The sequence below is a fragment of the Sarcophilus harrisii genome, chromosome 3, assembly GCF_902635505.1.
Source record: "Sarcophilus harrisii chromosome 3, mSarHar1.11, whole genome shotgun sequence".
Taxonomy (NCBI): domain Eukaryota; kingdom Metazoa; phylum Chordata; class Mammalia; order Dasyuromorphia; family Dasyuridae; genus Sarcophilus; species Sarcophilus harrisii.
In genome coordinates this window covers 7,767,683-7,792,241 of record NC_045428.1, presented here as the reverse complement: position 1 = coordinate 7,792,241, position 24,559 = coordinate 7,767,683, and the positions used below count along the sequence as shown (strand labels likewise).

Genomic DNA, 24,559 nt, shown 5'->3' with positions numbered 1-24,559 from the left:
GCAGTATTATGATCTTCCAAAAATCAATGGAGAGACACACAGTGAGTGCAAATGGGTTCCATCAAGATGGCTCTTACATTAGAAGTTGTACAGGAGATGAGATTAAGCTTACAAAGTGTTAGAAGAAAACTTAGAGGGAAAAATGTAATACCTAGTGTACACCCTCAGATATGACCAAGAATTGCATAAACTAAGAAGATATGGATACATTTTGATCTTCATATATAATCTTGGAGACTGATGTAATCACAGACACATCTAGAAAGCAAAGTAAGATCATACTGATTTTATTTTTGTTTTATGTTTCAATTTCTTTTTTTCTATCTTCCATTTCAGTGTCCCAAATTTCTGAGCTTGTGGTCCGCTAAGATCCTAAGATGTTTCTCTTAATGGAATGCTTTTCTTTTGTCTTAAAGCACTTTCATTATGCATTTGATTTTTTTTTTTAAAACACATATGCTAAAGTTTTCATCCAACTTTATATTCTTTTTCTTTATTTTTTTCAGCTCATCATTCCATTCAGTGGGTTATTTTTTGGAATCAGATTCTATCATCTAACATGTTAGCTTTTCCTCTCCATCTCTTGCAATTTGAAAAATACGTAGTCATCCTCGTTTTTATATAACTAGACTTCCATCTTTCTAAAGGAACATTAAATTGCTTTTCTACAACATCCTTTACTCGGTAATACAAGAAAATTGTGCCCCTGTTACATTTCCTAATATCTTGAGAGGAAAGTTTTTATTCTCATTTTCTAGATTGTGTAACTTGGGTGCTGAGAGGACTAAGTGCTTGGCCTTTAGATGTGTTCTTTCACAATCTCTGCATATATTTTGATGCTTTAATTCTGATAATAACCTCCGCCTAATGATTTACTTTTCTCAGCCCATCCCTTGATGGAACAGTCATCTTTTTAAGTACAGAAATTATCTGTCTGAGCTGCTTTACAAAGAAAGGTACATGTGCATCAAGAAAATGAGGACTACTTCAAAGCTCCCCGGGATGAATGAGGATGGCCAATCCCAGGCTTTCAAATGGGCCACTTCGGTCCTTTTGAATCCCAATTCCTGCCTCTCACTTCTCTAAAGCTTTGATACTTGGTGACAAAGTCCTTTGTTCCCAATCAACCTGAAGTCTGAACCTTTTGATAACTAAGTGAACTGTTGGACTGAACCTCTCATCGAGGTTGGGAGGGAGGATTCCAAAGTTAGGAGATGGTGTTAATAGCTTATGGTCACAGGGGCTGCCTTGACAACATGAAGTCCAACCTTTATGTTCTACAAATGGGGACACTGAGGACTAGAAAGAGCAGAGGCTCATGGATCTAGAATTCAGAACAACTTCTGAGGCCATCTGGTCCATTTTTCTTTTTTTTCATTTTATGGATGCTCCAAATCCATTTTATGGATGTAATGAGATAAATTAGTAAGCCTCTAGTCAGGGGATGCCACAGTGCACAGAGCCCTGCCCCGGAGTCAGGAAGACTCAACTTTCTGCGTTTACATCTGTCCTCAGATACTTACTAGTTGTGTGTCCTTGAGCAAGTCACTTAACCCTGTTTACCTCAATTTCCTCATCTGTTAAAATGAGCTAGAGCAAGAAATAGCAAACTACTCCGGTATCTCTACCAAGAAGACCCCAGATGGGGTTCCAGAGTGATCAAACCTAACAGAAAACAACTGAAGAACAACAACAAAGGTAAAATGAATGTTACTTATAATGAAATAAAACAATGAGCTAAGAGGGAAGGGAAGGAGAAAGTAATAAGCATTTACAAGGCTCTTATCTCATTTTACCTTCACAAAAACTCTGAGAGGTAGATATAGGTGGTATTATTATCCCCATTTTACAGCTCAGGAAGCTGACTTGCTAAGAGTCACACAACAAGTTAAGTCTGAGGCTAGATTTGAACTCAGTTGTTCTTTCCCCCATTTTAATGTATTTTGTTTTTCCAAATATATACAAAGATAGTTTTCAACATTCATCTTCGCAAAGTATTATCTTTCAAATTCATTCTCATTCTCATTCTCTCTCTCTCTCTCTCTCTCTCTCTCTCTCTCTCTCTGTCTCTGTCTCTGTCTCTGTCTCTGTCTCTTTCCCTCCTTCCCTAAGACAGCAAACTATCCCTTATAGATTAAACATGTGCAATTCTTCTCAATATATTTCCCTATTCAATATGCTGTGGGGGGATAAATCAGATCAAAAGAAAAAAAAATGAGAAAAAACAAATAAACAACAACAAAAAGGAGAAAATACTCTGCTTCAGTCCACATTCAGTCTCTCTGGATGTGGATGGTCCTTTGCCAGCCCAAGTCTATTGGAATTGTCTTAAATCACCACATTGTTGAAAAGAACCAAGTCCATCCAGCTGATCATCACATACTCTTGTTACTACTGTGTACGGTGTTTTCTTGGTTCTGCTCGCTTCACTTAGCACCACTTCATGTGAGTTTTTCTAGGCTTTTCTGAAATCAGCCCAAGTCGGATCATCCTGACTCCAAGCCCGGCATGCTTGCATTATGGCACCCACCAGCTGCCCGAGGCTCTTGCAGAAAGTCAGCCTCAACTCTTAGTGTCTCGGCCAGGAGAGCCCAACTTCTGCCTGCTCCTCCCATGCTAGCTAGACTACCGATATGGCCGTGGGCTCCCAATCTCCAGGTGTTCATCCTCTGCTTGGCCCTGACCTTGGTCCTGGGCTGAGGGATTTTTCCTTAGCAGTAGCACCTTTCAGTAACCCATTTCCAAGGACGGGAATATTGGTTTTTTGCAGCTGCTCTTCATGATTCTCTAGAGATTCTAACTGACAAAGCACCCTCAACCCAGGAATTTTCTGTTCTTCCCTCTTCAGCTGCCTGAGAAATCAAGCTGAGAAGAGTCTGTTTGGATTGTTGTTTTGTTTTTCTTTGACTAAGGGAAAGAAGCCATTTTCTGCCTCATTTCTTATTTAGCCTTAATCATGGCTTAATCAAACCACAACCAAAAAGTGAGTGTTGCCTCAGTCAAACTGAGACCTGTTAAAGGTCTTAGCTTAAGAAGGCCGAAGTCTTCCAGGCCTCCAGGGCCACCTCCAGTCTTCCCGATCTTCATCTGGCCAATGGACCCTGGTGACTTTGCGCAGCCTCCTCTCACTAAGTCCAATTTTCTTGCATGTCATGGAATCACTTCCCTGTATCACGGCCCCCTTCCAGAAGAAAGGACAAACAAGAACAAGTGGAGTGCTTTAGGATCACATTTTGCAGTGGACACCATTTTGAAATTCTCCCATGTCTTCTCATTGTAATATGGCTGGGCTGATTTCTTCCTCATGTCTGAGGTGACTGTAGGGAATCCAGTCAGCTTTGGTACTCACACTTCAACACCACATGGGGCAGGACCTTCCCTGAAGCCCCGAAGAGCTCTTGAGTTGGACAGCTCCTCATTCCCCACCTGGCTGCACCACTTGGGATTTCTCTGGCTGCCATTGTGCCCGACCACTGGAGTCCTCCCACCCGATTTTGTGTGTTAAGTTCTACCATTAGACATTAGATGGGAAGCATATTGAGGGCAGAGATTATTTTTTTGGTATTTATTTCCCCAGTGCTTGTCACTGACTGACGGATTGATCATATATATATTTTTGAGATATTCTTCCCTCTCTCTTCCATCTCTCAATGTTCCCCTTTGGTGTTTCACAAGTGTACATCTCCATGAGGACTTGTCGTCCATGCCTAATAGTCTTGGAATACTTGGGGGGTAGGGTTCTTATAATTTGAATACAAATTATATTCTGACTAAATGCAGCAATTATAATCAGCTAGTGAATTATGGCCTTACCAAAATATCTTTCAGGGAAGCTTTAGATACCCCAGCTTAAGGGGACATGGATCCATTCAGAGCCTGTAGAGAATGGCAGCCTTCAGTCCATGTCATGATGATTGAATATTAAAAGAAAGGAGGATAGTTCAGGCTGGAGAAGAAAAGACTCAGAGAGGGTTGGGCAGGAGAGCTGTTTTTGTTTTAAAGCTTTTTTTTTTTATTTTCAAAACATATACATAGATAATTTTCAACATTCACCCTTGCAAAACCTTGTGTTCCATTTTTTCCCTCCTCCCTTCCCCACACTCCCTCTCCTAGATGGCAAATAATCCAATATATATTTAAAATGTGCAATTCTTCTGTATATATTTCTATATTTGTCATACTGCACAAGAAAAATCAGATCAAAATGGGAAAAATGAGAAAGAAAATAAAAAGCAAGCAAAGAACAACAGAAAAGGCAAAAATACTCTGTGGGGATCCACACTCAGTTTTCAGAGTCCTCTCTCTGGGTGTACAAGGCTCTCTTCATCAAGTCCATTGGGACTGACCTGAATCATCTCATTGTTGAAAAGAACCATGTCCCATCAGAATTGATCATCATGTAATCTTGTTGTTGCCATGTACAGTGTTCTCTTGGGTCTCCTCACTTCACTCAGCATCAGTCCCTGTAAATCTCCAGGATAGCTATTTTAAAGACCTTGAAGATCTTTGACTCCCTGGGACAGAAAGAGGAGGGATGGGTAGAAGTTTCAAAAGTTTGGGTTTGGGATTGGGGTGTGTGTGTGTAAGTATTAGTCAACAATCGACTTCCTAACAATGACAGCTGCCCCAAAGAGGATAGGATGAGATCCCCCAGACTACCATGGACTTGGAGTTGTAATGGGACAAAATACAGCAGGAGCTCCTAGGCTGGCTTGACAGAGTAGGAACCCAGAGTGTATACGTTTCCAAGAGTCAGGCAATAGAAGGAGGCTGAGTAAGAGCAAAGTGTAAGATGAGTGGGTCGAGGGCAGAGTTATATTAGAGGAGGAATTATACTTGTATTACTTAGACAGGACTACCTACAATTGTTGGTATTGCCAATGCGCCTCCATGCAGTTGAAAGGATCCTGAGAACAGAAAGGGGTGATGGCGATTCTTGGACAGCATGGGCTGGGGACCAGAAAATAGGGCTGGGACAGAACAAAAAAACCCAAACCTTTCAATAGTGCTTGGCCATGAAAGTTAGCATGAGCGCTTGATTATGGCAGAAACTATTTTAGTCATTTTAAATTTCATTCAATATAAGTGACTTCATGTGATGTATGGTGTAGAGAGAGAGTGAGAGAATTTGTGTGTGTGTAGACAGGTAGATAAGAAGATAAAGAAGAATTGTTCCTGTGATTTCATTATGGTGTGGGCGATTCCCAGATGAATAAATATTCTCTCTCAGTTTATGTCAGAAAAATGATAATAATAACAGCAATGATAATAATATTCATATTGTGTACACATTTTTTTTTCCTTTAAAATAAGCTTTGTTGGTTTTTTTTTCCTATTTCCCTGGTATTACCTTATAGCAACCTGAACCTCTGAAATAAGCAATGTGGAAACTTGTTCCTCTTGCTTCCCAGGTGCTGGGTTCATCTTTGTTTCCGACAAAGTGCTCCGAGTGTTGTCATTAATTCAGTTCCGGGGATCATGGCTTTGTCCCCCATCCCAGTTCTGCCTCCAAGCAATGGAACAAGCGTATCATCTTCTCTCTCTTGAATATGCTCCCTGGTACTTGTTCCTCCTACATCAGAGAAATGTTGGGCATTTGAAGTGAGATCATAAGTGGGAAAATGTTTTTTTTTCTTTAAATTGAAAGTGTTTCAAAGAGTCTTGGCTTGATTAATAAATCAGCAAACATTAGTAAGGGCCACCCTGTCCACGGCACTAGTTCCTTTAGAGGCAAACACACAAACGCAGTAATGGCCTCTGCTTTCAGAGAGTTTGTATTCTATCAAGGGAAACAACATTCACATCTAGAAAAACAACATGACCAAAGTGAGCTTTAGTAGGTCCCGGACAAGGCAGCCTTTGCGGTGCTCTCCTTGACCCTCGGGTTTCTCCCTTTGCAGGTGAATCCTGGGAGCAAGACCCTCGAAGAACGCCGCTCCAGCTTGGATGCAGAGATTGACTCCTTGACCAGTATCCTGGCAGACCTCGAATGCAGCTCCCCTTACAAGCCAAGGCCTCAGCAGGTAGGCATCCAGCTCTCCCCTCGGGGCTGGGTTCTCACTTATCAAAAGTCACTCAGCCGTGAGTTTACCGATGGGAGAGAAAGGAAGGAAAAACATCAATTTTCCAGCCTTTTAATTTTATTGATTGATTTTACTCTAAGGGCAAGGGAGCTAAGTTAGCATGTTATGTAACATGTGTATGTATGGGAGAAGCTTTTAGGACATGAATAATCGGCCTAGGGGCCGATCGCTACACGATCTCCCTCTGGTTTTGGGGGCCTTCAGTGTGCAGCTCCCAGATGGAATGAACACCGTAAGCTGTGCCGGGTGTTTCCCTCTCCTTGACCCTTCCGAGCATTATCCCGTATTTCCGAGGGATGGGGCAGGTGGGATCCTGGACTTCCCATCTTTGCTCTGGTCGTACCTTCCGTGTCACCTTTCAATGAAGGTAATTCCTGCACGGCCAGCCACCTGGCCTCACAACGGCTTCCAGAATCTGTTCTGGAGTTATCCCGGGGCCACTGGAGAGAGACAGTATGAACCGGGGTCCCCTCATCTTTTCAGCGGGATCTGCAAAAGCTAGGGGATTCAGGCACCTCCAGAATCAAGCAAACATCACACAGTCCAACCGAGGGCAGTGAGACCCCTGCTAATACTGCTGTTCTTGAGGTGTTTCTAACTCCATTCAGTCTTTTGACTCTTATGATAATCACATGTGTTACCTGGATAGAGAAAAGTAGAAATTTCCTTTCTTCTTGGATGACTCTGTCACTTGGAGAGAAAGGCCCTTAAGTCACCTCACCTGCCTTGTCTCTTACCTGGTCAGTGAGAGGTGAACTTGATGGTCAATCCTGCTCTTGCCGCCATCGATCTCTGATCCTTTGCTGTTTCCACCGTTTTCCCTGATGGAGTTTGAGTAAAACTCAGTAGTTCTTTCCCAAATTCCCGTCTTCTAAAAGACAGTCTTTGTTCAATAAATGGTAACATACTTTTTCTCGAGCAATTTCCTCCAAAGTTTTAGATGGCTGTGAACTCTAAAGATATCCCTCTCTTTTGTCATCATTCCCCATACCCCTTAACAGAGCTTTAATTCATTGAGTCTCTGCCTCCACATGCCCCTCAGAAGCTATTGGGTTTTATTGAGAACATAAATCCGTTCCCTTTTGGAACAAATAAACTCATCTCCTACTTAAACCCTTGAAGGTTTGCCATTAACATTGTAAACATGGAGTTCAGATTTACAGTTTTTCATAAGTGACTATCAGCAAAGGATATCAGCTCTGGTACGATCCCCTCCTTTGGGATGATAGTTTCCTGCCATTCTCCTCAAGAGATGCTTTCTCCCACGAAGGAAACACAGTGAGATCACCGCGCTGCTAGTAAAACTCACTTAAATTAGAACGTGCAGGAAATGGCGGGGGGTGGGGGAGAGTGGGGAGCCGTTCTTTCTCCATGCCTCCTCACCTTCCTCTTGCCATAGTTGGGCACAGAGGAGGAGGGAGGGAGTTAGGGGTGGGGAGTCTTTTTTTCCCGAATTATCTCTGCTCTGGTGAGTTTGAATTAGATGTGTTAATATTTATTGGCTCACATAATTATATGCTGTAAGGACAATAATTGCACACACAAAATATTAAAAATTGGTGCCAAAGATGATGACGTCTGGGTAAATGTGTCGCGTTGTAATTGAGAGGGACTTGAAAAGTCCTAGAAAGGTTTCCTGTGAATGCCTATCTTTGATGTTTCCTTTTTTGAGCCACAGAACATCTCAAAAATGGGTGAGTCACCTGACTATTTAAAGATGAGAGAGTGGGGCTGAAATTTCTCATTAGAAAAGTGTTTGTGCTTTAGAGCATCCTGTACGACCGGCGTGCTTTAGGATGGGTGCAGAGAAAAGCGGGCATTTGTAGGAGTGGCCCACGGGCCAGGCCGCCCACATCCTCGGCCCTCATGCCCCAGGGTGGACATCATTGTGGACATGTGGACTTCGCTGCTCTGTGTTCTGTCTCCACGGCCAACATCTGGCCTTCCTGCTGTGATCCTTCACAGCTCTAGTCCATGTACTTTCCCAGTCTTGTGCTTGGTAAAAAACACTATATTAGGGGCTAGCTTCGACATCAAATCAAGTCATTTATTAAATGCTTTCTCTTGTAATCCAAGTAGTGGGACAAATGCTGGGCTGGACTTAGTGGTGGAGGAGAGCTCTTCCCATTTGATATCACCTTAGGCAGGACATTTCTGGTTGTGATAATTAGAGAAGGGATGGCCTTTACCAGATTTTTATCTTGAGGGGAAAAGCACAAAGGAATGAAAGCTTTTGTTTATGTGAAAAAATATAGATTTATTAGTGCCGAATATTGTGCCATCCCTTGGGGACACAGATGCAAGGACTAGAAATTCCCTGTATTCTAGGAGCTTACATCCTATTATAATATAAATTACATCTTCATGTAACTTAACTACTTTCTCCAGGGATGTTCAGGGAAAACAATCACAATCTAGTACAAGGCTTGGTACATAGTAGGAGCCCAAAAATGCTATTGACTTTGTTTGACATGGGTCAGTGAGTCATAAAGATGGTGAGTGAAGCAATGGGATCATCATTTGATTCTAATCTTTTGTTGATTTTCAGGACTTTCCATTGAAATCTCCTTAGGAAGCCAAACAAATTAATTTTCCTTAGGCCCCATGGAAACTCCCAGCCTGTGTGGAAGAGGATTAATAGCTGTGAACCCTTTATCATTCTTGGGGTAATAATGTCCTGTTTTTATTCACTTGATTTTCTTCTACTTACCCATTTTTCAGTGAGGAAATTTGAGAGATTCAAAGGTCAGGCGATGTGATCCGATTCTACACGTTGTATCTGAGGCAAAAGGTAGTGTCCTGTGCCCACTAAACTCATACTTGGGAGACTTTTAGCCACAGAAATAGGTCGGGATTGTGAACATCTTGCCCTGTTTGGGTGAGTGTTTTGTATCTTTTTTTTCAGAGGCTTCTCTGTTACTGATCATTGATTGTCATTCTATCTTGGAAAGTCTGTCTGTGAGCTGGGTTCAAAAGTGAACAAGACGGGCAGAGCAAGCTGGGTTTTCTTAGGGAAATGACCTAAATGATCCATGAAGGATTCCCAAGTCTTCTTTTGAAATTAAGGCCTACAATGTACTTCCATCGTCTTTGTATGGTTGTGAAACATCCAATACTGTAGTCTCCAATGAATGGGGAAAAAAACTTCCCAAAGGTTGTTGGAAGGCAGGCAGAGGAGTCAGGAGTCGGGTTAAGGTTAGAGTCGGGGAGTCGGGAGGCATTTAGGGTTAGAGTTAGGGTTAGCTCTGAAAGATTAGAAAGCTGGACTTGTGAGGGAGATGGTTCACAGGGAGAATATCTACAGCAGCACGTGGGAGCAGAACTAAAAATGCAGTGGTCATATTTTGAGGGTCAAGGGTAACCACTGGGTATCTTCTATGCTCCACTGGGATTTTCTGGAGAATTCCCAGAATCCTCTTCTATTAGGGGCTGGGGTCGACAACTTGTGTTGAACCTGTGGGAAGATCTGAGCATGAGCTGTTCGTTTATGGAGGATGGATGCTCAGCAGTGAGGTCCATCTTGCAGGAGTGCCCTTAGTTATGAAGTTTTTGATATATTCAGCTATTCAGGACTCTGCCGTGACCAGCTTTGCTTTAGGCCTTCTTTTGCTTGCACCTGCCCATGACACTGGGGGTCCCTGGAGCTTTGGAAGTCCGTGCCCCAGAGGATTTTGCCAGACTGCCTTAGGAGACAGCTTCCTCAGAATATCTCCCGATCTTCGGTGAGGTTTTCAGTCTGCGTTGCCTTCTGCAGACAAACAACCCCGGTCTGGGCAGCTGCCGATAAAGTCGAGAGGCCGAGCCAGGGATTGCCAGGAAACCCGTAGCCCGGGTCCTGAGGCTTCCTGTGGAGAGAGAAGATGAGATCTAGGAAAACATGAGGGGAAGAAGGGCTGGAGGTCCCTCTGGCCCTGAGGAAGCACCTGAGAGGTGTTTGTCGAGGAGCCGATTATATCTCTGGCCCTCACCCTCAATTAGGTCTGAGAGAGACTCAGTGTTTCCATCTGTCCAGCAACTACAGCAACAAAACAGCAACCGCATTTGTTTAGAGAGTGATTTCAGGTTTGCAGAGCACTTTCAATATTCACTTTATCCTCACAACACTTCCTGATGGAAACATCTGAATGTTGCTTCCTCCAGTGCTCCTGTAGTCTACTTAAGTTAAGAGAATCCTTGGGGAAGGAGCCATATGATAAAATCCCCATGTTGCTGCCATCGAGAGAGGTAGAAAGCAGGAGGTAGTTTTCTTACACCTATTTTACAGTTGAGGAACCTGAGGAAGATAGAAGTTTTCCAGGACCCATACCTCTAATAACTGTTTGAGGTTGGATTTGAACTCAGGACTCAGGGATTTCAGTTCTGTGCTCTATCCATGGCACCACCCAGCTGCCAATTTTATTCCCCACCTCAAAGAATTCTTTGGATAAAAGGCACAAGCATGAGCTAATAGCCTGATGTGATTCTTCTTCTCTTATCACTTTGTGGCCCCTCAGATACATCTGAAGCTTATTTTGGAAGGCACATATATATGTATTCAGAGCTATAAAGAGCTTTAAAAATCATTTAGTCTTTTTCTTTCACTGAGACAATTGGGGTTATGACTTGCCCAGGATCACACAGCCAGGAAGTGTTAAGTGTCTGAGACCAGATTTGAATTCAGGTCCTCCTGACTTCTTCCCAAAAAATCATTTAGTCTTAACAAGTCATTTTCTAAATGAAAAAAATGAGTCCCAGATCAGGGTCCTGTAAGTTCTACAGGTAGAATATGGAAGGTCTGAGTATTAACCCAGGGCTCTTTATACAACATGATGCTCATCTTGGATGTTCCACAACAGATTTTCACTACTTCATTCATTCATTCATTTGTTTTTGCTCCTGGTTTCTAAAGAGATAAGTCCATTGCAAATTATGATTTGCAGCTTTATTGGAGTCTCTAACTTTCTTTTGGACTTTCTCTCAGCACGCCGAGTCTCCCGGACCATTAAGGTTCTTGGCAATTCCCCAGACGGCCTGTTGACTGTGGATGGTGGGTTGGGCATGGTCTAGTAACCCAGTTTCCTTTCCTTGGCAGCCAACACAATAGCCATTGCCCTTCTTCTGCTTCCTGCCTCTAAATTTCCTGTCATTCATGCTCTCCTTAAGTCCTATTACTCCGACTTTGAAAGCTGCCCCTGGGTGGGATGTGATAGTTTCTAACTCGGAAGACTTTCGGAAGGTTCTGAAGATGCCACTTTTTCCTCTTCTCAATGCAAGCAACATGGGAGCCTATCGCACCTGCATCCTCCCCCCAATGCTCCCTTACCGTAACTCGAATTCAGGAGCTTTAAGGAAACAATGTCCATATTCTTCTGTCAGGAAGTACTACTAGGACTAACATTTCAGCTTTGTAATGGAACAATATCTTTTCCTTCTGGGATTTTTTCAGCTTTGGCTGGTTGAATACCTCATATGTGGACCCCACCAAATAATCAGTGTGTGTGTGTGTGTGTGTGTGTGTGTGTGTGTGTGTGAAATTATGAATAAATGCATATGGGAAGTTCAAGCAAATGATGTAGTGCAGGGGAAGTTTCTAGCTCAATAAACATATACCAGCCCACAAAATAGTCTCTAAAGATAAACAGACTGAGAGGAAGGAGTTAACTGACTTGGTCAGGATCATCAATGAGTAACTATCTGAGACAAGGTTTAAGTTGAGACCCCCTAACTCCACACTCAGTACTCTATCCTATATGACACTAGACTGACTCCATAGCTGTCATTGTCATTATGAAGATCAGATCACGTGATGTTCCCAAATGGGCCATGGTTCCGTTGCTGGCTGGCAAAATTGATCCATGATAATATAAAATTAGATGATTAAAAATATCCCCAAAATATGACATTTTACTATATCTGAAGGAGCAATAGCAATGGGCACAAATCCATGCCCCATCGGGCCCCAACAATCCAAGTTTCCAACTCCTAGCAGCAAGACAATGGGAAAAAAAGGAGGTGAGAACAAAAGGACTTCTTGTAGCTCCTTTGCCCATCATGAGATAAGGGGTCTTCCCTCCAAAAGAGCCATCAGTGTTAGCAAACTTCCCATGCTGCTCTAACCACATCAGGCCCTCCTGGTCCCATTCCTTCCGTGTGAGAGTCAGACTTTCTTAGCGCCACTTTCCCTAGGACCTGAGGACAGTTCCATGATGGACACCAAGGATTCTGCTAAATGGGAGGGTCAGAGAGTGGGTTCCTCTTCAAGGCTGACTGAGTTTTGATTATTGCCCTGCTTGTACAGAGAAAGCTCTCATCAGTCCAGGGGAATGCCTGGATTACAGTGGTGAGGCTACTTTCCTCGCACTCTGTCACATTTGCCCAGAGGCGTTGGGAGTGGATGGATGTAACCCTGAATGGCGGACCAGGCCAGCCCTTAACCTAGGGATTAGGTGGTTGTAAATCCTTCACCTTCACAGACACAGACGGACTCCCTCTGAGTCTCACCTGAACTCTCCGGGCCCAGAAGGACTCGGTCTGACTCTTTTGGACATGAGTCACCCTATAAAAGTGATTTATTTATATTCATCCTTTCAAAGTTCCGGTTAGTCAGCCGGCTTGCCTGGTACCTAACTGCTCCATGTTGGCTTTGCTTTGTGGGTACCCGTCGTAACCTCAGTCATTTCACTCCCAATTGAGTCATTCATGGACGGGACCTCATGTTCACATCAAGGCTGTGTAATGGCTTCTGGTGAGCACTGTTTGTTGAAAGGCCTTTATTAGAATTAATGTGGCCTAAGGACTTAGAAACCAGGCAACAGAGTCGCACAGTGGAGTCCCACGGCCTCTCTTCGGTGTCCGGTGTTCTGGCTTGCGAATCCGAGAGAAGCTCTGGGGGTGCTGCAGGGGTGATTAATTTGTAACTGATGTTTTTTAATATTTCATCACCTTCTTGTGAAATCAAAAAGAGGAATTATGGGTGAATCCAACTCTTCTGATCTGCTTCCATCCTGCTAAGACCTCGACCTTGGCTGTTTGGGAGTAGGCAGAGGGAAATGCCGGTGTGGGCTGCTGCTCCCGGCTTCCCCCTGGCCCTCCGTGCTCTCTCTTTCATCTGAGTGACCCCGAGCTGGGCCGTGTTTCCAGGCCTTGTGGAGAAAGTGCTCAGTTCTTCCTGCCCGGCACCTTACTGCTCCTCGGCCACCTGGCACCCTTGGGGACCCCCAGGGTGAACTAGACGCAAAGGGAAATGAAGGAAGCTCTAACAATGGAAATCCCTGATGCTTGCTATGTCCACAATGGAAGGCCATAGCCATTCTGAATCTCTCTACAACTGCCAGAAAATGTTGCCATAAATAACAGACTAATGTATGACTCAGAGGGAATTATGCACGCCCTGCATTGTGGGTGATGATGATGAAGATGATGATGATGGGTGTGTGTACGTGGATGTGTGTTTCTGTGTGGGGGGCAATTTTTAGAATGGATTTAATTGCCTTCCTCCTGCACTGAAAGAGCCAGAGGTGCCTCTGTTCTTCCTCCTGTTTCCTACCTCCAGGAATGGAAAGTTTGAGGGCGGCTAAAATACAGCCATTAAAATCTCGGTGAGGGGCTGAGTCTCATTAAAACGGCTGTGTCTGTGGGAGTGTCCTCGGGAGCAGCGGGAAGTTGGAACTCTGCGGTGGAGTTCGGCCCGACATTGTACCACGTGCCCCCGACGTGTGAGGCTTCCCTGTAGTTAAAAAGAAACGGTCTTGGGAGGGGGAGTAGTTATGGCCAAGTGATTACTGATGGTCCCCGGGCCGAGAGGAAGGCTTACCTTATTCCGTCAGGCTAAGGTCGGGAACGATGTAAATGACATCCTATAACATCACATGACATAAGATGGGAAAGTCATATAATGACGTGATACCCTCTGTCCCCATGGGCCATGATATGACGGCATGTGCTGCGATAATGAATCCAGTGCCCTTAGTCTTAGTTGTAAATGTTAATGGCTTAAAAAAAAAAAAAGCTTTACTCATTTAAAACTACACTAAGACTTTCTGGATAATCTGAATCATTCGTCCAATGCCAGAATACCTCCCTAAGGGGCTTACGAAGTGTTTGGTGACTATGACATGGCATAAAATATAATTTAATATGGGATAATATCATCAAGTTTAATAGCATATAAAATAATGCAATATGGCACAGTGCTGTATAAACACATCATCATTCAATATGGTAGGAAGGATTCCCATATGTAGAGAGAGAAGCTCTGTCTGTCTGTCTCTCTGGCCTGCAATGGTGGAGACCCCTCATGGATTAATCCCTTTCCAGGAGACCCTGCAAAATCCTTCCATTACCCTTAGCTGTAGAGGTGATCTGGGGCAGGGGGTCTCTGAGGCAGTTCTAGATTGCTCATCCCAAGTTCTTGCTTTCATTCCCTCTGGCTCAGTTTGAGAAAACTTGCTGAGTCCTTGGTTTTGTGGTGATTGGATAATGCTTGAGTAAATTAGCCAGCTCCATGATTGGATTTTAAAAGTTAAAAAATAAAATCTGCCTGGTTGGTTCACTGTGAGTAGATTCTTTTTGGGAATGATTAGCCTCATCTCTACTCAGAGGCACACATGACATTTGCAAAATTAAGTCATTCTCATATTTAAATGGTTTGTTTTCTTTCTTTTTTCCCCCTTTCTTTCCTTTATTCCTTCCTCTCTTCCTCCCTCCTGGGGGTGGGTGGGACAGGAGGGCTTTGAATACCAGAGGATTTTGCTCTTTCTCATGGGGGTAATAGACAACCATTGAATTTATCAAGACTGACGTTTACAAAAATTGCTTCTGAGAATTGTTTGTTTAGATCATTGAGCACTTCTCTATCAGTCCTGGACGTTCCTGTTAGTTACCTCTTCAATAGCAATTATAGATATTTGATTAACTGTTTTTTTCCCTTCAGTTGCTTCCCTTTTTTTTTTTCCATCCTAGTTTCATTGATTTTGTTTGTACAAAAGCTCTTCAGTTGCGTGCAATTAAAATGATCTACATTTCTTTAGTGGCCTCTAGCCTTAGTTATGGGCAGGACCTGATCTCGTATGTATAGCTAAGTCTGTGTTTCTATATCTTTCTCTATTTACTCCATGTGTGTGTGTGTGTGTGTGTGTGTGTGTTAAGAAATTGGTATGTCATCGTTGATGTCATTCAGTCATTCAGTCGCATCCTATTCTTCCATGTGCCTATTCCATGTCCTGGCACACCAGACTCTTCTTTCTTCCTCTATTTCTCAAAGCCTGTTTTGTTGTTTCCATGACACTCCTTAGCTGTCTTATTCTCTATCATCCCCTTTTTCTTTTTGTACCTGACATATCCCCAGTTGGGCCTCCTTTTGGCTTTGACCCAACTCCTTCGTCTTAGTACTGGAGCTACTTGGAATTTTTTTCCCACTAAAGTGCTGAACACCTTCTGCCTCGAGGGACTCATCTTCCAATGTCATGTCTTTTCTCTCCTTAGTGTCATGCACAGGGCTTTCTTGACAAAGATACTGGAATCCTTTGCCATTTCCTTCTCCAGGGGATCATCTTTTTTGCCGGAACTCTCCATTATGACCTCCCCATCTTGGGTAGCCATCATGGTATTGCTCATATTTTCATTCAGCTACTCAAGCCCCTTCACAAGAAGGCAGTGATCTGGAGGGGTAGGGGAGAGAAACTGGTATTCCTTTTAGTAAATATTTAGGCCATGAATTCATATTGACTTTATTGCAAATATGGCATAAGGTTTTGGTCTAAACTAAATTGTTGCCATAGAGACACAAAATAATGGACGTTTTCATTGCTAAATGAATCTAAAATCTCAAGGTAGGAAAGAAAAAGAGAGAGGGAGAGACACAGGCGCAGTGACACAAAGATAGGGAGGGAGAAATGACCTTTTAGCAAATACTTGGGTCATGTATTTCTATTGACTTTACTGCGAATATGGCATAAGGTTTTATTCTAAACCAAATTGTTGCTATAGAGACACAAAATAATGGACATTTTCATTACTAAGTGAATCTAAAATCTCAAGGTAGGGGAGAGAGAGAAAGGGAGAAGGAGAGACACACACATAGACAGAGATAGGGAGAGAGATAATCTTTTAGTAAATACTCAGGTCATGTATTTATATTGACTTTATTATGAATATGACATAAGATTTTGGTCTAAACCGAATTGTTACTTTAGAGACACAAAATAATGGACATTTTCATTACGAAATGAATCTAAAATCTCAAAGTAGGGGAGAGAGAGGGAGGGAGGGAGAGACACACAAAGAGACAGAGACACAGAGAGAGAAATAACCTTTTAGTAAATACTTAGGTCTTATTCATATTGACTTTACTGTGAATATGGCATAAGATTTTGGTCTCAACTAAATTGTTGCTATAGAGACACAAAATAATGGACATTTTCATTGCTAAATGAATCTAAAATCTCAAGGTAGGGGAGAAAGAGAGAGAGGGAGAGACACACAGGCACAGTGACACAGAGACAGAGATAGGGAGGGAGAAATGACCTTTTAGTAAATACTCAGGTCATGTATTCCTATTGACTTTATTGTGAATATGACATAAAGTTTTGGTCTAAACCGAATTGTTTCTATAGAGACACAAAATAATGGGCATTTTCATTACTAAATGAATCTAAAATCTCAAGGTAAGGGAAGAGAGAGGAAGAGGCACGGAGACACACAGAGAGACAGAGACAGGGAAAGAGAAATAATCTTTTAGTAAATATTTAAGTCACATATTCATCTTAACTTTATTGCGAATAGGACATAAGGTTTTGCTCTAAAAACTCCAAACTTTATTCTAAAGTATTGATCATTAAAATTATTAGGTGCTGGTTTTAAAAGAGAGATTGAGGAAAAAAGAAAATCAGATAAAAAAAGAAGTATCAGAAATACTTGATCTCACGAACTCAGCGTTTGACAAGTTTTAAAAACAAACTACCTCAGAAGGGACATCCTTGTTGAGGGAAGAGCTGTGAAAACTGGAAACCGGTCTGGAAGGGGAGTGATTTTATTTGGTATCACCATGTCGGTGAGCCACACCGGGGCCCAGGCATGTGTGAGTCTGAATGCAGGGTATGGATTTTGCATAACTATGGAACATAATTTCTCTCTAAGGAAAAAGTCGAACTGACAGTGATTTTCAGCCTCTTTTCCAAAAAGTGACTTATTAATGGGGCTGATCATTTCCAGGGAGATTGTGGTGACATAAAGAGTCCGTTGGTAGGAGGCCAGTGGAGAAAAGCATCCTTTGGCCAGCCTGTGGGCTGGTTGTTGCTCTGGGGAAGAGACAGCTGTTGCCTTCTTGCCTGGATGCCCCACAAACATACGATGCCGATGCTTAGTCAGAGGAAAGCAAGGCCCTGAGAGCAGTTGGGGAGAAATGTTTGATCAGACATGAAAGATATCTTGGGTTACTGAGAAAGCAGCCGGGTCCCTTTCCAGCTTTGGTTCACTCCCATGCGGGTCCCACCTCCGTGTCTTAAAGGAACTGTACCTTTGCTTGGTGCAAGTACCACACATGATCGAGGTGTAGACATAGTTTTAATCTCAACATTCTCATCTGTAAAATGGGAAGAAAATTTGTCCTTTGTACCTATTGGGGTTGTGTGAACAAAGCGCTTTAAAAATATAGTCCTTGATTTTAATAACAAACTCCAAAAATTTGAAGGGAAAATATAAGTCAGGGAATGGAAATATGTTTTAAAAAGTGATTTTTCACTTTAAAAGGTGTTTCTCCCCAGATTGTATTAAATAATCTGGTATAATACTGAAAATTATACATAAACCAGGAAAGAAGAAAACATAAACAGGAAACAAGGCTGTCCCCAGTGCCTGCTCCATGGATCCCTGTGTTAAGCCTCTTACCAATCCTATCTCATCTGACCTCTGCAGGTGAGGGGGTTAGTATCCCTATTTTACAGCTGATTAAACTGAGGAAACAGAGAGTTGGTGACTTGTTCAGGATCATGTAGTTGCTAAGTGTCTGGGGCCCGATTTTCTAGAAAGGCTCCTTGACTCCAAGCCTGGCGCGCTACAGATGTGCCAGCTGTGTGTGTGGCTGGGTATATGCCCACCTACTGCATTAATTGTTTTCAGCCATTTCTGACTTTTGGTGACCCCTTTTAGGGCTTTTCTTGGCAGAGACAGTGGAAGGCTTTGCCATGTCCTTCTCCAGCCTCAGGAAACCGAAGTAAATGGGGTTAAGGGGCGTATTCATGATCATTTAGCTGGTGTCCTATATACATACATGCATATACATGGGCATCTATCTTATATAGACGCCCCCACATATAAATATAAATATATATATATATGTATATACACACATATATACATGTAATATGTATGTATGTATATATATATAGCGTCTAGTTTTATATGTGTGCATATCTATGTATCTCTATACACATAGATGATAAATGAATAGAAATTAACAGAAAAATCGTAAACTTATCTATAAATATCTGCTGATTTTTGTTTGTTTATTTATATATGATAAATACCAATAAGGAAAATTCTTATATATACCACAGGGGGATAGTTGTAGTCAGCGATGGGTATATGTTGGGGCGTCTAATCCCACTCTGTTAATGATATTAACACGTTAGTCCTTGATCCTGCTGACAATGGCCTGCAACCTTTCTCAATCATCCTTACGCTTTTTGGTGAGAGTTGAATCCTGGGAAGTGACAATTCTGCAAGTGAATGACTCACTAATGAAATCAGAGGGCTGGACACAAACCGAAATGCCTCCAGGTGCTTGGCCCTTTCACCAGTTAAAGCGCCTGCTCTCTGGCAAAAGGGGGCTATGCAAAGGAATAGGCTTTCTCTAACCTCCCTCTATTGCTGAATTGATTTTTTAATGAGGCATTCAAATGTAGAAACAAAGGAAAGTGGGATGGAGAAAAGAGAGAATGGTCTTTGTGTAGTACTGGCTTTCTCTCTCTTCTTCTCCCTCTCCCTCTCTTCCTCTCCCTCCCTCCTTCTCTCTCTCTCTTTATCTTTATCTTTCTCTCTCTCTCTCTCTTCCTCTCTTCCTCCCCTCTCTCTCCTCCCCCTCTTTCTTGCCCTTTCCCTCTCTCTCTCTCTTCCTCTCCCTCTCTTCTTCCCCCCTCCTTCTCCCTCTCTCTCTTCCTATCCCTCTTTCTCCCCTCTCTCTCCTTCTCTCTCTCTTTCTCTTTATCTTCTCTCTTCTCTTCTCTTCTCTTCTCTTCTCTTCTCTTCTCTTCTCTTCTCTTCTCTTCTCTCTCTCTCTCTCTCTCTCCCCCCACCCTTCCTCTCCCTCTCTCTCTCTCTGTCTCTTTCTTTCCCCTCTCCCTTCTCTCCCCAAAGATATTGCAGAGGTGCTTTTGCCATTATTATTATTGTTGTCATTGTTATAGCATATACTTATAGATCTTATGGATTAGGGTTTATGCCCTGGGAGTAAGAGTTCCAGGATGTAGCTGTTTTAAATCTCTTGTCCCAGGACACACTCTGAGAAGAAAACTGTAGAAATAATCATCAAGGCCATCATGGTAAAGATAGAAAAGTACATCAGAAATGGAGATTAATTGCCACGTACACACAAATAGACATGAAAATGCATTGGGGATGTTGGGCTAGAAGTTTAGGGAATAATTAAATTCATTAAATTATTAATTAATAATAGTAAAATATTATTAAATTATTAATTAAATTAGGACATAATTAAAGCCAAGGGACAATGGGAAGACAATTTTCATAGGCTAGATGTACAAGTAGACCTTGGAAAGTAGCATCCTTGACATCCTATGTTTGAATGTTCTGGTCTCCTAGGGGGGAAAAAAAAAGTCTAGCAAGGAGAAGAAGACCTTGATCCACCTTAGCCATTTCTTTTCAAGTCTTCCTTCTGACTACTTTTAGGCTGTTTGAGCTGCTTGATTGGGCCATGTCAATGAGTTTCAGACATCTGATTTTACATTGCTCGTGTTGAGAGAAATACAGTTTTTCCATGGGAAATTTCCCAAATTATTATGAAGTCCTAGTGATCTTCAAGATAGCCAAAGGATAATATTTTATTTTATTTTTTATTTCTTATTTTTATTTTATTATTATTATTATTATTATTAGTTTTTTTATTATAGTAACTTTTTATTGACAGAATCCATGCCAGGGTAATTTTTTTTTTTTTTACATTATCCCTTGCACTCACTTCTGTTTCGATTTCTCCCTCCCACCCTCCACCCCCTCTCCTAGATGGCAAGCAGTCCTATATATGTTGAATATGTCCTAGTATATCCTAGATACAATGTATGTGTGCAGATCCAAACAGTTTTCTTGTTGCACAGGGAGAATTGGATTCAGAAGGTAGAAATAACCCAGGAAGAAAAACAAAAATGCAAACAGTTTACATTCATTTCCCAGTGTTTTTTTTTTCTTTGGGTGTAGCTGCTTCTGTCCATCATTAATCAATTGAAACTGAATTAGGTCTCTTTGTCAAAGAAATCCACTTCCTTCAGATTATATCTTCATACAGTATCGTTGTTGACGTATATAATGATCTCTTGGTTCTGCTCATTTCACTTAGCATCAGTTCATGCAAGTCTTTCCAAGCCTCTCTGTATTCATCTTGCTGGTCATTTCTTACAGAACAATAATATTCCATAACATTCATATACCACAATTTGCCCAACCATTCTCCAATTGATGGGCATCCATTCATTTTCCAGTTTCTGGCCACTACAAACAGGGCTGCCACAAACATGTTGGCACATACTGGTCCCTTTCCCTTCTTTAGTATCTCCTTGGGGTATAAGCCCAGTAGTAACATTGCTGGATGAAAGGGTATGCACAGTTTGATAACTTTTTGGGCATAATTCCAGATTGCTCTCCAGAATGGCTGGATTCGTTCACAGCTCCACCAACAATGTATCAGTGTCCCAGTTTTCCCACATCTCCTCCAACACTCATCATTATTTTTTCCTGTCATCTTAGCCAATCTGACAGGTGTGTAGTGGTATCTCAGAGTTGTCTTAATTTGCATTTCTCTGATTAATAATGATTTGGAACACTCTTTCATATGAGTGGTAATGATTTCAATTTCATCATCTGAAAATTGTCTGTTCATATCCTTTGACCATTTATCAATTGGAGAATGGCTTGGTTTCTTATAAATTAGAGTCAGCTCTCTATATATTTTGGAAATGAGGCCTTTATCAGAACCTTTACCTGTGAAGCTGTTTTCCCAGTTTGTTGCTTTCCTTCTAATCTTGTTTACATTAGTTTTGTTTGTACAGAAGCTTTTTAATTTGATGTAATCAAAATTTTCTATTTTGTGATCAATAATGGTCTCTAGTTCGTCTTTAGTCACGAATTTCTTCCTCTTCCACAAGTCTGAGAGATAAACTATCCTATGTTCCTCCAATTTGTTTATAATCTCGTTCTTTATGTCTAAATCATGGACCCATTTTGATCTTATCTTGGTATACGGTGTTAAGTGTGGGTCCATGCCTAATTTCTGCCATACTAATTTCCAGTTATCCCAGCAGTTTTTGTCAAATAATGAATTCTTATCCCAAAAGTTAGGATCTTTGGGTTTGTCAAACACTAAATTGTTATAGTTGACTATTCTGTCTTGTGAACCTAACGTGTTCCAGTGATCAACTAATCTATTCCAAGGATAATATTTTAGCCAAACTCTTCCACTGAGTCTTCTATATCTATATTAAGAATTTCGGGGATCGTTGATTTCAGCTGTGGATTATGAGTACTCCAGACTCAGTAGAACATTTTCCCGAATCTTGTGCTTCCCTCCCCTACCCCATCCCATTCACCATTTGGTAACTTACCCATTAGTGATTATAGGTTTATAGACTTAGAGTTACAAGGCATTTTAAAAATAATCCAGTCCAGCTTTCTCCTTATACAGATAAAGAAACAGATCCTGAGGGGATGACTCATTTGTTTAATGTCACATAGAAAATAAGTGGGACCTTTGAACCTTTATTCTCTTTCTCTAAATCCAGTATTTTTTGAAGTCCTCCTTGGCTCTCTAATTGATTCCCTTACCGGTTAGTAGAACTTTCTCATGCATGTGGCAACCTGGCATAGGCTTTGAGATCCACCATTTCTCAGTGATGAGAAAGAGCACTTCAGTTAAAATTCTTACCTTAAACTTTAATCCACTTCCAGCAGAAGCAGAATGGGTAACCTCCAAGATATAGGGCTCCTTGGAGACCTTGTGGGTTATGACCCAGGTCTTCTAGATCTTTTTGGGAAAAGATTTTCCAAATTTGATCTCAAAGTGAAAGCCAGAACCAGTTCTGTGAATGATCTTGACTTCTCCATCATTCCCTCTTTGCTCTGTTGTTATCGTAGAGACTAGCAAACGTTACATGACCTAGGTCATGCTTCCTACCTGAGGAGTAATCCCTTTGCCCACCTGTGTACCAACAGGCTATCACCACTGTAAGAGAAGCTTAGCAGATGCTTGAATCTCAAACTTTAGTTCTCATGTACCAGATCAATTCCTTGGACAAGAATATATCTAGCTTTAAAACAAACAAACAAATGAAAACCTGAAAAAAATATAGATGATTATTTTGTCCCTGTTTTATGTGAGATAGTACCGGTCCTGTGGCCCAAAATTTTAGCGAGATATAGCCCATTCTCTTAATATATAAAGCTTGAGATCAGAGCATATCTTGAAATTTGATAATCAACCTAACTTTTCAGAAACTCTGGTCCTCATTCCACACTTCGGTCTATCCCTTGGACTTGCAGAATTTGCAACAATCCCAGTTGAGTCAGAAAGGATTCTGAAGCACAGGAAGGTCCTAGGCTTTGGGACATAAGAGTAGACCAAAGGAAAAACCTCAGAGTGTACCCCAAGAGGTTCAGATAGAACAGCCAGGACATCATTCTCATGACTATCATTCATGGTAAGATCATATTCAGGGAAGCAAATGGCGAAAGGCAGGGCATGGGCATGGAACACTATGACGATGAAGAGGATGGTGAGATTGATAATAATCATAGTTAGGAGACATTATATTCTTCGTTAATTATTTCTTGTTACTGACATTGTAGATTGATTGGTTTTGCCTCCTGAAGAGGAATGTCAGGAGTATTGCCAGTGCTCTTTAAACTCTGGCATTCTGGGATAAAGCTCAAAGAGCCCCTCCCTAGTTACAGCTTTGTCTTTTTTGCACCTGTAGAGGAAACCCTCTCCGTTGCCCATTTCCTCCAATTCTGGAGCTCGGAAAATTCTCCTCCACCCCCTCCCCACTTACTCATTATGCCCTTAACTCTTTGTTAAGTTATGTAGAGATTTTTTCATCATTTCATCCTTCTTATGTTTCGGGGTAAATATTGACTTTTAAAACTATGATCAAAAGCAAATAAAACATTATAAATTGCTTTCTTCACTCATTCTTTTCTTCTCTCCCTCCCCAACTCTCCACCCTCCTGGTAAATAATCCAAACCCTGTCATTTAGCTGTTGATGCATTTGAGCCTTCTTATATAATGTGAGATTTGGTTAAACTAAAGGAGAAAAAGAACAAGGGTTTAATTTTCTTCTCATTGGCACGTTGCCCTCAAGGCCAGTTCTACAACAAACATACATGAGGCAATAAGTGAGTAGGAGTCCTGCTGCTGGTGTCCTTCTTCCCGGGTGAACTAGCCGGCTCCCCAATGGGGCCATTTTTTGAGATAGTGTCCGGGGAGTGCTGGGCTTTTATCATTGTCTAAGGCTGGACGGTAGATATCAGGCCTCAGCCCTAGCCATGATCTCATTGTGGCAGGTCCAGGAGGCTGGATCAATGGCACCCTGTCAAGGCCTGTTCCTGAGAACTCTGACTAAGTACTGGTCTTGATTCTTGATCTATTAGTCTCTGTCTCATTTCGGTCTGTCATTGTTTTTTTCTGATTATTTTTTTTTCCCTTTAAAGGCATCAAGGTCCCAATCCCATTTTGTAAGGAGCCTGGCAAACCAATCAGTTATGATTCATAAGTATTTGAAATGGTACCCCAAGCTTCCTGGCACAGTGAGGGCTTTGATTCATCTAAGTAACTTCCATAAAAGATTAAAGGCTGAATTGCTCTAAATATCAATATCCAAGAGGAAGACGACTGAGGAGTATATTGGGAAAAAAAAAGTCCAATATTGGAAGGATTTTTTTTGCTGCCTACTGTGTATCGGCAAATCATTGGCCCTTCCTGGGTCTCAGTTTCTTTATCTGTAAAATAGGCTAAATGATATTTAAATAACATTTCTTCTCATTCTAATATTCTATATGTCTGGCACGAAATGGTGACTTCTGGAAATCCATCTAATTTTTAGGTGTTTTTTAGTCATTTCCAAATCTTTTTGACCCCTTTTGGGTTTTTTTTTGGCAGAGACACTGGAAGGTTTGCCATTTCTCCATTTCATTTTACAGATGAGGAAACTGAGGCAGACAGGGGTAAGCGAATTTTCTAGTATCACATAGCCAGGAAATTTCTGAAGTGGGATTC

General features: G+C 41.7%; 1 protein-coding gene across 7 annotated transcripts in view; it reads left to right on the top strand.

Annotated features, from left to right (window-relative positions):
- The window catches only part of LPP (LIM domain containing preferred translocation partner in lipoma), a 626,695-nt gene that overhangs the window by 306,876 nt on the left and 295,260 nt on the right, over positions 1-24,559 (top strand). For all 7 annotated transcript variants that reach the window (XM_031957434.1, XM_031957435.1, XM_031957436.1 and 4 more), the window contains one exon: positions 5,901-6,023. In XM_031957434.1, the coding sequence (XP_031813294.1) occupies positions 5,901-6,023 (123 nt within the window). The remainder of the gene's footprint in view (positions 1-5,900; positions 6,024-24,559) is intronic.